The 16252-nt window shown below is 42.1% G+C and overlaps 1 protein-coding gene across 1 annotated transcript in view; it reads right to left on the bottom strand.

Moving 5' to 3' along the window:
• The window catches only part of LOC141176124 (uncharacterized), a 42961-nt gene that overhangs the window by 13275 nt on the left and 13434 nt on the right, over positions 1–16252 (bottom strand). The window contains exons 2-6 of the mRNA XM_073660118.1: positions 3436–3585; positions 3127–3306; positions 2920–3043; positions 2739–2836; positions 2450–2540 (exon numbers count right to left, since the gene is read on the bottom strand). Coding sequence (XP_073516219.1) covers positions 2450–2540; positions 2739–2836; positions 2920–3043; positions 3127–3306; positions 3436–3513 — 571 coding nt within the window. The 5' untranslated portion in view covers positions 3514–3585. The remainder of the gene's footprint in view (positions 1–2449; positions 2541–2738; positions 2837–2919; positions 3044–3126; positions 3307–3435; positions 3586–16252) is intronic.

The raw sequence follows: 16252 nt of genomic DNA, 5'->3' as shown, positions 1-16252 counted from the left end.
CCTCTCTCAGGTGGTGCTCTCATGGAAGAAGGGAAAAAACAGAGGTTTCCATAAAGGCTCTTGAAAAGCAACATGGCTTCCATAACCCAATCCAGCTATATCCGATCTCCCAAAGTCAAATCTCCCCCTTGCTTCTGAGCCTTGCAGTGTGGCCAAAGCACATTTAGCATCCATTTGGCATTACTTTAGTGAGAAGAACCCACTTAATTTACGGGGTGTGTCTCCCCTGGAGCACAATCTGGGCACTATGTGTTGGGCAATAAAATGGCATAATTGCAATTTTCACTCTCTAACATCCACTGCGTGCTAATTTCCGGAAAGTGCCGGTAGACTCAAAATAGTCACTACCCCTTTAGATTAATTCCCTGAGGGAATTAAAATTACACAATGGAGCAATGGAGTCACTTTATGTGGATTTCACCGTGCTGCCCTGCTTAGGACAGCACGATAGCTCAGTGGTTCGTACTGCAGCCTTGCAGCGCTGGGGTCCTGGGCTCAAATCCCACCAAGGACAACATCTGCAAGGAGTTTGTATGTTCTCCCCGTGTTTCTCTGGTTTCCTCCCACACTTCAAAGACATACTACTGATAGGGAATTTAGATTGTGAGCCCCAATGGGGACAGCGATGATGAATATGTTGGCGCTATATATATATAAAAAAAATAAAGATTATTACTGCTCTGGTTTTCTGTTATTATGTCATATTAGGGCTTCTGCAAATGGTGTGTCCCATCTCCTCTGGGACCTGCTCCTGCGATGTCTGCTTCTGTCACCAGGAGCCGCCTTATTCATTCTGCAGGCGGTGCTGGTGATGGAGGAGACGTCAGAACCAGAAGTTCTGGGCGGTGCAGGACTTGTCCAGCCAGTAAGATTAGGGTTGCTGGGATCAGTAGTACCATCCAGTCTGGCAGTATGGGTGTGTGTGCTGTCAAGCTGGAGTAATCTGCTCCCTGCTTCAGCCATTTGGAAAGCACCGCACCCTACTAAAGCTGGAAGCATATTGCCGGAAGCTGCCAGATACAGCCTTGTTCTCCTCTGGTTCAGTCCTCTGTGCTCAGCTCCCGGCTTGTGGATTTGTTTCTGTTGTGACCTCGGCCCGTTTACTTGTGTCTTCTGATTTTGTATTTTCTCTGCCTTCCTGGTTCTGTCCCAACTACCTGACTATTCTTCTTGGCATCTCACACCATAGAACAGGTAACACCATGGCCCAAGCCTGGGGGTCTATGTGTAACTCCAGATACATGTAGAGGGGTTAAAGAATGATGAGCAAAGCAAGAGTAGATAGTGCCAAACCTGTTCGTGGTGGCCATCTTTTGAGCTACCAAGTGACCAAGATACTTTGTGTCTGCAAACTAATCCACCAAGATCAGCATTCAAACAGCTAAATGTCGCTCCTTTCCTTCTTAACCTGCTTTGTGCCCAGACAGTAGTGTACAACCGTATATAGGGTATTGTCGGAATAAAGAGAAGATGCAAAATAATTTGTAAGATCCATTTGTTTCCTATTATCCTTTGTGAAGAATTCCAAAGTTATCCCCGCATAAAGTGACACACATCAGATTTGAAAAAATGGGGCCTGATTAGGAACACAAAACTGGCTGTGGGAAGGGGTTAAATCAGGAGTATTTGGGGCACTAACTATTGTAGTCAAAAACTGAGTATAGACAACAACACATCTACTGAAATGACCAAACTCAACAGTCTTCATCAGTAAAAAATGAGTAACTAGTGGTGAAACTTCTCTGGGGTAATTAGAGTATGGTGCTCGGTGGCTCTTGGCAACCTAAACTATGGTAAGGGCAAATATTTTCTGTCAGAGGAGTTTCAAGAAGAAATATTAGTTTTAAAAGAAATTGAAAAGTCAGGATAAAGGGAAACTCTGCTGTTATTGTACAGAAAATCACACTTGTCCCTCACTGCACATTTAATGTTGTAGATCATAAAAGTGAAGTTTGTCCAGACCTGGTCTTGTAGGGACCATATGAGCACATTCAGCAGCACAGAAAGGAGAGAGGGTGGATTCATCCAATAAGATATTAGGGATCTAGGAAGCCAACAGCATCATTACCCTCCGCTTTCTCTAACAGGACCATCATATTTTTCTTTAAGTGATTTTCTAACTTGTCAGCACATTCTACGTACGCTGTCATTTGGTTTTGTAGTTAATAATAATAATCTTTTTATTTATTTATTTTATTTTTTGTAGTTTACAGATCTGGGCAGGTAATGGTCAGCGAGGTGGATTGTCGAGGTTGTAAGTTCTATAGAAAAGGGCTTTCAATGTCTAAAATTATTTGAATAGTTTTTGGTGGAGGAGAATGTTGTTGTCTAGAGGCAAAATGGTGATCACACGACTGTAATACGGCCGGACTACACCACCGATAAAGCAGCCACAGCCGGTGACTGAGAAGAATCTGTGACTTCTCTGCATTTAGTGGTTACTACTCACCTGGGTAGTCATATGTAGGAATCTCCTCTTTACATCGCTCATCACCCCTCACATATGTCTCTGTAGTATTAATATGGGTCAGATCTTCACCCTGAAACAAATATTGTAAAAGTCACAGACAGATGGAGAAGTCCCATCTATGATCATCTCTAATCCTGCCATCTCCACCGTCCTCATTACACAAGTATAAAACATATAATACTGGTGGATAAAACAATACTGAACACAAGACCTTCACAGACGTCTACACATCATAGGGGAGATCTCATGATACCTTCTCTCCATCTACCTGATGATCCTGAGGAACATTGGGATCCTCTTGTTTACAGTCCTGCGGAAGAAGAGGACGGGGACATCTCTCTGGTGTTGTCCTCTTACTGGATAGATCTGGAGGAAACACATACAGGGACTGAATTCATGTTTTACATACAGATAATCATAGGCCGTGTGTATTTAGTCCTGTCTATTACCTGGTGATGTGAGGGGCTGGGGAACCTCCATCATGACGTCCTTGTACAGATCTTTGTGTCCTTCTAAATACTTCCACTCCTCCATGGAGAAATAGACAGCGACATCCTGACACCTTATAGGAACCTGACACATACAATGATGGCGTCATCACCCCAATCCCTTCATAGCTTTACTGTATAATGTCCCAGCATTCCCAGCAGTGTCACCTCTCCAGTCAGCAGCTCAATCATCTTGTAGGTGAGTTCTAGGATCTTCTGGTCATTGATGTCCTCATGTATCAGGGGGTGAGGTGGAGGTCCTGTGATTGGGCTCAGGGGTCTTCCCCATCCCTCAGACACAGGGTCCTGACAGCGCTCACTAGAGGTCTTCTTCACTACTGTGTAATCCTGGTTATGGAGAGACACATTAATAAATCTCCCTCCAGACATTTCCAGAGTCCTCACCTCTCCAGTTCTGTCCATCTGTTATTCCCATAGATAAGAATAATGTAATGTGACGTCATCAGAATCTCTCACCTCTCCAGTAAGCCGGAAGAGGATCTCTAGGGTGAGGTGTAATATCCTCTCAGCCATCTTGTCTCTGTCCATATCCATGTTTGATGGGTAAATCAGGAAAATTCTCTTATATAGAAGATCTTCACTGAGAGAATCTGATATTGTAGAGACCTGAATGAGAAGATGATGAGCTGATGTAACATCATAAAAATCCTGCGTAATAATACAATTACTGGAGATAATAAGGGGAAATGTAGTCTCAAAGGCAACAGATAATGATGTCACAGTAGTTGAAGTGGGTTTATGGACCCCTAAACACTTCCCTAGTGTCCACAGCAATTGTCAAAAGCGGGAGGTGGCACTTGTGGATGGTATAGGACCCCCAGGGGGCACTCCTGTAGTTGTGGTGTCTGGGTGCAAGTTTGGAGCGCCCGTGATGTTTGTGCAATCACAAGCAGCCAGACACGCAGGTGAACTTGTAAAATATAACAATTTTACTGAAGGAGGTAACGGGGTACAGTCTCTCTTGAAGGCAAAGGTTACAGTATTTTGTGCATATGAAAGTAATGGTTCTCTCCACATGAGACAAGCGAGGTTATGGCCTCTCAGGGCGGCTGGAGCAGAGTTCTCTTGACTTGCTAGTAGAGGAAATGCTATGCGCAGTCTAAGAAATATTACACTGATGGAGGGACCTTCACAGATTGGCTCTCCGTGGAAACACACTAAAGTCTGGGTGTGCTCACAGTTTTTAGCCCACCGTTCCCTTTCGCAGGGGGTAGTCGATGGTGTGGCAGCCACGTGGATCTGGTCCCGGCTAGAAGCAAACAGGATAACCAGCGTGCAGGAGAGCACACGAACAGCGGTATCTCTCCTGACTGGAAGAGCCTTGTGTTTTGTGAAGGAGATTATGTGGAGAAAAATGTCCCCCAGCGTGGACTGGCATGGAAACTCTTCTGTGAGAAATAGTGTCTGTCTCCTATATCTTCGTTAGGCAGCTTGAACCCCCCACTACTGATTTGTACCAGTGCTCAGTCAGTGTGCGAGCCCTGAGCTGAGAGACTCCTCCCAGCCGTGTCTATGGCAGCTTATTGTGAGGAGAATAATCACTTACCTTTCATATACACATATTGGCCAGTAGATGGCAGGAAAGTCCAATTTACAATGCAATGTATTATATCCCCTAACTCACAGTGCCCACAGTGGAACAAGTCTACTATCACACTACAACTATCTCATTTAGCAGCAGTAGAACGGGTACCGGGATGCCACAGAAACATATGAGGAGATATATTATTTTACAGTATTTAGTTTTCTGCTTTACATCTAGTAATAAAACCTATACATTTTAGGCCACAGACAACAAGCAGTTTCTTCCTCGGAGTCTGTAGCTGATCACGTTTCTCATAGACTCATCTTCCATGAAGCCAATTCTCGTCTCATTTACCAACACTGTAATGGACATTATCAATACTGCAGGAGATTTTCATTACACGTGATATGAGGAATAACTACTTCATCATGAGGACGACATCTTCATCTTCTACTACGGCTTTAGAAACATATTTGGCCAGAGTTCTTCACTGACTACATCTCCATCGGCCGTCTATATGAATGTTTCCCGTCTTCCCTGCACTGTAATCTTCTATCACGTTAGATCTCATGTCTGATTCACACACAGAAGTTTGAGGCTTTGACATATAGTAAAGTTTTTAATATTAAACAGAGTAGGACTATCCCTAATAGGTTCACCTTGCCATGGTTGGGATAGGTTTCATGCTATTTTTGATCAAAAACAGTATTCTTAAGAACCCTATTTTATTTAAATGCACTTTTGCTTTTTATTTATTTATTTACAGCAGGGTTTATGATCATTTTTCTTCTTGTATTTTTTTTTCTGATTTATGGCCATAGTAAACATACATTTATGTGCTGCATGTATACCAACTTAAACCAAGCTCAAATTCTTGTTTTTCTCATGGGCACCATAGTGGCGGGGTGGGCTGCCGCTATGGATGATACGCCTCTAACTATCCAACTATGATGTGGTAAAAATCTCTGAAAAGTCTGAATAGACTGTTAGAATTTGTATTATGGCAAGAAAAAAGCAGCACTTGAAACTCTCCCCAAGTGCAGTTGCAAAAACCATCAAGCGCTACAAAGAAACTGGCTCACATGAAGACCGCATAGGGAAAGGAAGACCAAGAGTCACCTCTGCTTCTGAGGATAAGTTTATCCCTGTCTGCAGCCTCAGAAATCGCAGGTTAACAGCAGCTCAGATTAGAGACCAGGTCAATGCCACACAGAGTTCTAGCAGCAGACACATCTCTTCAACAACTGTTAAGAGGAGACTTCGTGCAGCCAGCCTTCATGGTAAAATAGCTGCTAGGAAACCACTGCTTAGGACAGGCAACAAGCAGAAGAGACTTGTTTGGGCTAAAGAACACAAGGAATGGACATTAGACTAGTGGAAATCTATGCTTTGGTCTGATGAGTCCAAATTTGAGATCTTTGGTTCCCACCACCATGTCTTTGTGCGACGCAGAAAAGGTGAACGGATGGACTCTACATGCCTGGTTCCCACCGTGAAGCATGGAGGAGGAGGTGTGATGGTGTGCTTTGCTGGTGACACTGTTGGGGATTTATTCAAAATTGAAGGCATACTGAACCAGCATGGCTACCACAGCATCTTGCAGCGGCATGCTATTCCATCCGGTTTGCGTTTAGTTGGACCATCATTTATTTTTCAACAGGACAATGACCCCAGACACACCTCCAGGCTGTGTAAGGGCTATTTGACCAAGAAGGAGAGTGATGGGGTGCTATGCCAGATGACCTGGCCTCCACAATCACCAGACCTGAACCCAATCGAGATGGTTTGGGGTGAGCTCGACCGCAGAGTGAAGGCAAAAGGGCCAACAAGTGCCAAGCATCTCTGGGAACTCCTTCAAGATTGTTGGAAGACCATTTCCGGTGACTACCTCTTGAAGCTCATCAAGAGAATGCCAAGAGTGTGCAAAGCAGTCATCAAAGCAAAAGGTGGCTACTTTGAAGAACCTAGAATATAAGACATATTTTCAGTTGTTTCACACTTTTTTGTTAAGTATATAATTCCACATGTGTTAATTCATAGTTTTGATGCCTTCAGTGTGAATGTACAATTTTCATAGTCATGAAAATACAAAAAAAATCTTTAAATGAGGTGTGTCCAAACTTTTGGTCTGTACTGTATGTTCTTAAAACTAGCAAAATTACAAGCTGAATGGCTTGTTGTGGATGTATATAAATAGATGTAAACAATGATGCTGCTGAATAATTGGTACAGTCACTACCTAACCCTATCCCGCACCTAAACAAAGCTGATACTGCCTAGCTGCGGAGGTTGGCACCCTCAACAATGGTGACCCCACTCACTGCTGGCTGTACCTCAGAAGCCCTTGTGATCCCTTGCTGTTTTTGTAAGTTTGCCCACTGACAAAGACATGAACAGTCTATAATTTTAAGGGTAGGTTAATTTTAACATTGAGAGAGAGACTATCCATATAAAATCAAGAAAATCACATTGTATAAATTAGATAAATTTTCATTTTGCAGTAAGAAATAAGTATTTGATCCCCTACAAAAAAAACACAAAGAACATAAAGTATACACCCTAAAATGTAACTGTTAATAGATATTTTAAAAAGATAGCATCAATAAATCAAGGACAATAATCCAGATAAAAGTATGGGGGAGGGATAGCAGTGGGATAGCACAAATGGCATTCAAACTCACCCTATAGGCCCTTATTCAAATAGGTGTGTTCTGGATAAAGTATTGCGGCGCTTCCAGATAAGATCCAGTAGGTTTTTTCATCCAGAATTTATTTTTCAAAAGAATATAAAATATAGAATAGCAAGATACAATGCGTTTCGGCTCATTGCAGAGTCTTCCTCAGGTAGAATTTTATAATCATATATCTAGAGCTATCCTTCCTTAAATACCCCTCTAAACTGAAAAGGTGAAAGAGTGACTCGCCTGGTTCCTTAATCACGTTAATTTAACAAGTTTGTGCGAATAATTGGTGTGACAGTCTGAATTTGTATCTGCTCTAGTAAAAACAGTTAAAAAGTGCCAACATATTTAAAAATGTAAATAATATATATATAAAAAAAAAATTAAAAAAAATAAAGAAAGGATCATACATCTATTCTATCATTTAAACCATCAGGATATAAACACCGCATACGATAAATCTAGAAAGATTCTTTTCTATTTAATATTTGAGTTCTATTCTGAGTGGAGGCTGGTATATGTTCTACAGGAGTTATTTGTACTTGGAATTTCCCTCTGTGGGTATGCAATAAGTGACATGATAGGCTGTGAGTTAAAAGTCCTATTTTAGCCTTATAGCGATGTCCAGTAAGGCGGTTTTGAAGTTTTCTCCTAGTACGACCTACATATTGTAGGCCGCATTTACAGGTGATAATGTATATAACATAGACTGTTTGACAAGAAAGATGTTGTTTAATTAAAAACTTTTCACCTGTACTGTAAGATATAATCTCCTTACAGCCATGTGTAATACATCTACAGCAACAGCAGAGTTTCTTTCTACATTTAAATACTCCCACTGTTATAGCTGTATTAGTTCCTCTTTGTTCAAATTGAATAGGAATATTTTTAAGTCTGCTAGGAGCTATCAGATTCCGAATGGTTTTTCCCCTTCGAAAGGTACCGTATTTTTCGGACCATAAGACGTATTTTTTTCCTCCAAAAATTTGGAGGAAAATGGGGAGTGCGTCTTATAGTCAGAATGTTGTATATGGGTGTACAATATGTGTATATTTATGTGGGGTGTGGGGGGGAGCGGTATCGGTGGAGGAGCGGGGCACAGGAGGCAGCAGCCGCCCGCTGCAGCCTACACTGTCCCCGCTGCTAAAGAAAATGAATATTCACTGCTCCCCACGCCCATGAGGCGTGGGGAGCACTGAGTATTCATGCTCCTTAATAGCGGTATACAGTGTAGCCGCGCTGCGGCTACTGCCGGCTATCTCCTGTGCCCGCTGTTAAAGGGCATGAATATTCAACCTCTCTCCATGCCTATGGGCGTGGGGAGTGGGTGAATATTCATGCCCTTTAATGAGCGTGCACAGGAGACAGCCGGCAGCAGCCGCAGCGCGGCTCCGCTGTGTGCCGGCTATGAAGGAGAGTGAAGTCACTGCTCCCCGCGCACACAGTCCTGGCGTGGGGAGCAGTGACTTCCGGCAGCTGATCTCTCCATGTGAGCCGCGCATGGCAGTGACATCATGCGTGGCTCACATGGAGAGATCAGTGCAGGCAGACCGGACGCAGCGCTGGAGGAGAGAAGAGAGGTGAGTAGGAGTGTTTATTTTTTTAAATGTGCAGCCTGATGGGGATTAGGGGGCCCATGCATACCAGGACAGGGATTAGGGGTGCCATGCATACCAGGACAGGGATGAGGGGTGCCATGCATACCAGGATAGGGATTAGGGGTGCCATGCATACCAGGATAGGGATTAGGGGTGCCATGCATACCAGGACAGGGATGAGGGGTGCCATGCATACCAGGACAGGGATGAGGGGTGCCATGCATACCAGGACAGGGATGAGGGGTGCCATGCATACCAGGATTGGGGATGAGGGGTGCCATGCATACCAGGATTGGGGATGAGGGGTGCCATGCATACCAGGATTGGGGATGAGGGGTGCCATGCATACCAGGATTGGGTATGATGGGTGCCATGCATACCAGGATTGGGTATGATGGGTGCCATGCATACCAGGATTGGGTATGATGGGTGCCATGCATACCAGGATTGGGTATGATGGGTGCCATGCATACCAGGATTGGGTATGATGGGTGCCATGCATACCAGGATTGGGTATGATGGGTGCCATGCATACCAGGATTGGGTATGATGGGTGCCATGCATACCAGGATTGGGTATGATGGGTGCCATGCATACCAGGATTGGGTATGATGGGTGCCATGCATACCAGGATTGGGTATGATGGGTGCCATGCATACCAGGATTGGGTATGAGGGGTGCCATGCATACCAGGATTGGGTATGAGGGGTGCCATGCATACCAGGATTGGGTATGAGGGGTGCCATGCATACCAGGATTGGGTATGATGGGTGCCATGTATACCAGGATAGGTATGAGGGGTGCCATGCATACCAGGATGGAGGGATGCCAGGCATACCAGGATGGGGATGGGGACCACATATAAAAGGAAGGGGGGCGGCATATATACCAGGATGGGGGATATTATCAGAATTGAGGGACATTACCCCTAAACCAGTGTCAGCAGAAGACCCCCTCCCCCTTAAAAGTGCATCATGACCACATTTTTTGCTTAAATTTTTATTTTTTTATTTTCCTCCTCTAAAACCTAGGTGCGTCTTATGGTCCGGTGCGTCTTATAGTCCGAAAAATACGGTAATCCCCGGATGGTCAGGTAGGGATTCTCTTAGGAGAGGATCTTGTTGCAGAATATGCCAATGTTTGCCAAGTATTTTTCTAATACTGGCATTTTCCTTATTAAAAGCTGTAATAAAATTAAATTTATATTTATTCTCTTGTGAGGAGATATCTATTTCTGGTTTTACCTAATTACTCATAGCCATAAGGCAATCCTTCTGTATTTTCTTCCTATTGATTTCATATGCTGCAGAAATTAGTTTATTCGGGTATTTTTTTATTTTAAAACCTGTCTATGAGGATTTTTGCTTGTGTATTATAATCCTCTAATAATGTATTATTTTTCCTTATATGTAGAAATTGGCTATAGGGAATATTTGTTTTCCATTTGTGAAAATGTGCACTGTTGAATTCCAGATATCCATTTGAATCTACTGGCTTAAAAAATGATTTTGTTATTATTGAGTTTTTTTAAAAACTGATTTCTAAGTCTAAAAAATTAATTTTATTTGTACTCATACTACATGAAAAATGAATACCCCATGTGTTATGATTCAGTTCATGAACAAGTTGTTCTGCCGTTTTCTGATTACCCTTCCACAGGATGACTAAGTCATCAATATACCTACGGTACAAAAAAACATAATTTATGTTATATTCATTATCACCTGTAAATGCGGCCTACAATATGTAGGTCGTACTACTAGAAAACTTCAAAACCGCCTTAGTGGACAATCGCTATAAGGCTAAAATAGGACTTTTAACTCACAGCCTATCACGTCACTTATTGCATACCCACGGATGGAAATTCCAAGTACAAATAACTCCTGTAGAACATATACCAGCCTCCACTCAGAATAGAACTCAAATATTAAATAGAAAAGAATCCTTCTGGATTTATCGTATGCGGTGTTTACATCCAGATGGTTTAAATGATAACAAAGAAAGGATCATACATTTTCTATTCTATTTGTATTTTATTTTATATATATTATTTACATTTTCAAATATGTTGGCACTTTTTAACTGTTTTTACTAGAGCAGATACAAATTCAGACTGTCACACCAATTATTCGCACAAACTTATTCAATTAACGTGATTAAGGAACCAGGCGGGTCACTATTTCACCTTTTCAGTTTAGAGGGGTATTTAAGGAAGGGTAGTTCTAGATATATGATTATAAAATTCTACCTGAGGAAGACTCTGCAATGACTCAAAACGCGTTGTATCTTGCTATTCTATATTTTATATTCTTTTGAAAAATAAATTCTGGATGAAAAAACCTACTGGATCTTATCTGGAAGCGCCGCAATACTTTAACCAGAACACACGTATTTGGTTAACTGCCTTAACAGGATCTTCCTATATGGAAGCCTGATTCTTCTGGTAAAGCGTGCTGCATGCCAAATAAAGACTCCATAAGCCTCAAAAGTTCTATTGGTATGTGAATTTCAAGACTTCTGCAAGGATATTCCTATATGGAGGCCTGATTTTCCTGGCAAAGTGTGCTACAAGCCAAATGAAGACTCTGTAAGTCACATGAGTCATATCACTATCTAATGCTTAATCTCAAGACTTCTGCAAGGTGAGCAGTATTCAGTTACCCCACCTTTTACTACTTTTTTGAGTAATATTGCACTTAGATCTGCACCGTTGCTTTTTCCATTTTCTCTTTCTAGAAGCTGAGACACAGCTATATTAAAACTATAGGGCCCTAAGGGAGGAATGCCCTACCTGACAGCGGAGTAATCACCCTAATGTGTCGGCGTGGTGTCCCCCGCTCCACGGAGGCTGTCCCTTGCCTGTCCCTAAAGTACCCCTATACAGACATAAAAAACAAAAACCAAAAGGCATCCCAATAACAGGAGACCAAACAGTCGTATCATAAAAAATTAATATGCTGTAAACGTAGAAAAAAACATGCATCAGTTACGATCAGGAGGGTATAGGATATCAGTAGTGCTCCATAAATATAATCAAAATAACTTATTGCAAAAACATCACCATCAATCAGTGTCAGTATGTCCCACAATATCAATATTATAGTTGTGATCAGATGGAAATAGAGGAAAACCCTATATCCCTATCTATAAATTTCTTACTGGAAAACTATAGGTCAAATTTCTTACTGGATCACCATAGGTCATAAAGAAAATTTGAGATAGCCAACTTTTAATGCGTCTCAATTATTACAAACAGTGACCGAACGATACCTGTAGATCACTCAAACAGTCATATAGTGGCCACCAGTATTCACCAGTGTTCTCAATAAATTCATGTCACAACCATCATATATTAACAAACTGCTAAATTGCAGACTTATCTCATGCCAGTTGGTTCATAATCCCAATATATGTCAAAGTCCCAGTCGGGGCTCATCAGGGGACAGTCACAGGAGTACACCATAATAGATCGGGCTGAATGGAAAAATGAGTATGTCCCATCTGGTGAGTCACCATGCCAGGAGACCCGGCGACTCATCAGTCTTAATAAACCCCCTGTATTAGGTTAGAGCTGAAACAGCTGTTAACTGTGTCCGGCGCAGGTGGAAGGTCTCCGTCGCGAGGTACCACTGGAAAGCTGAGTGCGTTCCAGCAGAAACTAACCGCTTGTAGCTTTTGCATGCGGCAATGGAAAAAACGTCACTTCCGCAGCGCGATCTCGGTGAACCGCAAATGCGTGTCACCAGTACTTCCGCCCGCGGCAAACAAAAGACGTCACTTCCGCCGCGCGATCTCAGTGGAATGCAAATGCGTGCCACCAGTACTCAAATAGGGACCGCTATCCCAAGAAAGGATGAGGTACATTACATTGAAAGCTATACCAAACGCTGAAAAGAAAACAAATTAGACCACCACAAATGAGAGTCAAATAAAGTCACAATACTAAACATAAGAATGTTCTTTGAGAAATAACTGGTAAATAGTGTATATAATAGCAACGGTCACTAAAACAAAAGGGGGGAATTTAAGGGACATATCCTGAATGGTCATGGAGATATATATTGTAAGCCCAGTACGCCGTATGTCATAAAGAAACTTTTTCAAAGATACAGTACTGTGCAAATTAATTGGGACAAAGCAAAAAAACACATTTTTGAGTTTTTAATAATAAAATGTTATAATGCACTGTTACATACTAATTTTAGTAAGAAATATGTCGTCCTTTAGCAGATATGAGATTTTCAATGTGTTTTGGCATTGATTCTACCAAGTTTTTGCGTAAATTCTTCAATTCTTCATTATGGAACAACACTTGTATGGCACTGTTTATCATGCGTACTTTGGTTGTACAGTCCATTTTGCCAAGACGTTTTTTCACAATGCTCCACAAATTTTCTATAGGATTTAAGTCTGGTGAATTGCCAGGCCAGTCCAGCACTTTTACTTTATTTTCTTCCAGGAATTTCTTCACACACTTGGAATTGTGGCATGGAGCCAAATCTTGTTGGAATGTCCCTTCAAATTTACGTATGAATGGCACAATAAAACGTTTTAAAACGACTATGTATTGGATGAATTCATCATACCATCAACAGGAAATAAGCTCCCTGTACCATCAGCTGTAAAAAAGCCCCAAAACATATGTTCAAAGCAGTTAAAACTGGTTTGAATCACTGACTGGTAACCAACTGACGATTTTACTTAAAAAATGCTTTGTCCCAATTAATTTGCACAGCACTGTATTAGAGACTAACAGAAGTTATCTGTAGTCTAATTTTCTTTATGACCTATAGTTTTCCAGTAAGAAATTTATAGATAGGGATATAGGGTTTTCCTCTATTTCCATCTGATCACAACTATAATATTGATATTGTGGGACATACTGACACTGATTGATGGTGATGTTTTTGCAATAAGTTATTTTGATTATATTTATGGAGAACTACCGATATCCTATACCCACCTGATCATAACTGATGCATGTTTTTTTCTACGTTTACAGCATATTAATTTTTATGATATGACGGTTTGGTCTCCTATTATTGGGATGCCTTTGGTTTTTGTTTTTTATGTCTGTATAGGGGTACTTTAGGGACAGGTAAGGGACAGCCTCCGTGGAGCGGGGACACATTAGGGTGATTACTCCGCTGTCAGGTAGGGCATTCCTCCCTTAGGGCCCTATAGGGCGAGTTTGAATGCCATTTGTGCTATCCCACTGCTATCCCTCCCCCATACTTTTATCTGATTATCCTTGATTTATTGATACTATCTTTTAAAATATCTATTAAGAGTTACATTTTAGGGTGTATACTATATGTTCTTTGTGTTTTTTTGAATTTCTGATACACCTATTTGAGCCTTTTGGTTATTGGTTGTTTTGATCCCCTACAAACCAATATGAGTTCTGGCTCCTACAGACCAGTTAGACGCTCCTAATCAACTCGTTACCTGCATTAAATACAGCTTTCTTACATAGTCACCTGTATAAAAGACTCCTGTCCACAGACTCAATTAATCAGTCAGACTCTAACCTCTACAACATGGGCAAAACGAAAGAGCCGTCTAAGGATGTCAGGGACAAGATCATAGACCTGCACAAAGCTAGAATGGGCTACAAAACCATAAGTAAGACGCTGGGTGAGAAAGAGACAACTGTTGGTGCAACAGTAAGAAAATGGAAGAAATACAAAATGACTGTCAATCGACATCTGTCTGGGGCACCATTCAAAATCTAACCTCGTGAGGTATCCCTGATCATGAGGAAGGTGAGAGATCAGCCTAAAACTACACAGGGGAACTTGTTAATGATCTCAAGGCAGCTGGGACCACAGTCACCAACAAAACCATTGGTAACACATTACACCTTAAAGGCTTAAAAAATCCAGCAGTGCCCATAAGGTCCCCCTGATCAAGAAGGCACATGGCAAACTTCAGACAGGCCTGCACAATGAACACCTGGATGATTCTGCGAGTTATTGGGAGAAGGTGCTGTGGTCAGATGAGACAAAAATTGAGCTCTTTGGCATTAACTCAACTCGCCGTGTTTGGAGGAAGAGAAATGCTGCCTATGACCCAAAGAACACCGTCCCCACTGTCAAGCATGGAGGTGGAAACATGTTTTGGGGGTGTTTCTCTGCTAAGGGCGCAGGACTACTTCACTGCATCAATGGGAGAATGGATGGAGAAATGTGCAGTAAAATCCTGAGTGACAACCTCCTTCCCTCCGCCAGGATATTAAAAATGGGTCATGGCTGGGTCTTCCATTAAGACAATGACCCAAAACATACAGCCAAGGCAACAAAGGAGTGGCTCAAAAAGAAGCACATTAAGGTCATGGAGTTGCCAAGCCAGTCTCCAGACCTTAATCTCATAGAAAACTTATGGAGGGAGTTGAAGCTTCGAGTTGCCAAGCGACAGCCTCAAAATCTGAATGATTTAGAGATGATCTGCAAGGAGGAGTGGACCAAAATTCCTCCTTACATGTGCACAACCCTCATCATCAACTACAAAAAATGTCTGACTGCTGTGCTTTCCAACAAGGGTTTTGCCACCAAGTGTTGTTTGCCAGAGGAATCAAATACTTATTTGTCACTGCAAAATTAAAATAAATTTATCTAATTTATACAATGTGATTTTCTTGATTTTTTTTTTTGGATATTCTATCTCTCAATGTTAAAATTAACCTACCCTTAAAATTACAGACTGTTCATGTCTTTGTCAGTGGGCAAACTTACAAAAACAGCAAGGGATCAAATAATTATTTCCTTCTCTGTATGCATGTTTTTCTCAATATCTGAAATGAAATCAGAATAAACCTTTCCTGTTTTAGGTCAATTAGTATTACCATAAAATTTAATATTTGTCAAATGCCAGAATAATGAGAGAATGTTTTAAGGCATATTTATTACTTACTGCAAAGTCAAAAGTTTACATACACTAAGATTACTATGCCTTTAAACAATTCTGGACTGCCCATATGATCATATTGTTACGGGTCCAGGTGGTGGAACCTCTGTGCTGAGATACGAGGAGGGACCAGAGAGGCGTAACTAAGTGCCTACCCAGACCGACCCTGGCTACACGGTGGCTTAATCGACTCCGTGAACCAAGGAGGGACCGGGAAGGTGGACCAGGTGCCACACTGGGACCGACCTCGAGGGAGAGCAGGCGACTCCCACGGGACTGATAGCCAAAGCCGACAGGCACGACAGAAGAGCACGGCTGATATACAATGCAGGTAAATGGGCAGGCTTGGCTGGCAGACTGACAGGCGGACACGGCTGATAGGCAGACAGCACTGGGATCTGAGGGCTGGAGAGAGTGTTTAGAACACAAACCACAACTTTGCACAGGCACGTCCGTTTTGGAGGAGGTGCCTTAAATAGGGGCAGTCCTCTGGCCATTGGCCGGTGACTTTTTAGGACGGGGCACGCGGCCCCTTTCCGAGGGAGGGAGCGCGCGGGCCCTAA

This window comes from Phyllobates terribilis, unplaced genomic scaffold (assembly GCF_046119375.1).
Source record: "Phyllobates terribilis strain yellow unplaced genomic scaffold, ASM4611937v1 Scaffold_17__1_contigs__length_24005725, whole genome shotgun sequence".
Classification (NCBI taxonomy): domain Eukaryota; kingdom Metazoa; phylum Chordata; class Amphibia; order Anura; family Dendrobatidae; genus Phyllobates; species Phyllobates terribilis.
The sequence above is the reverse complement of the archived record's forward strand: the minus strand, read 5'-3'. Positions and strand labels throughout refer to the sequence as shown.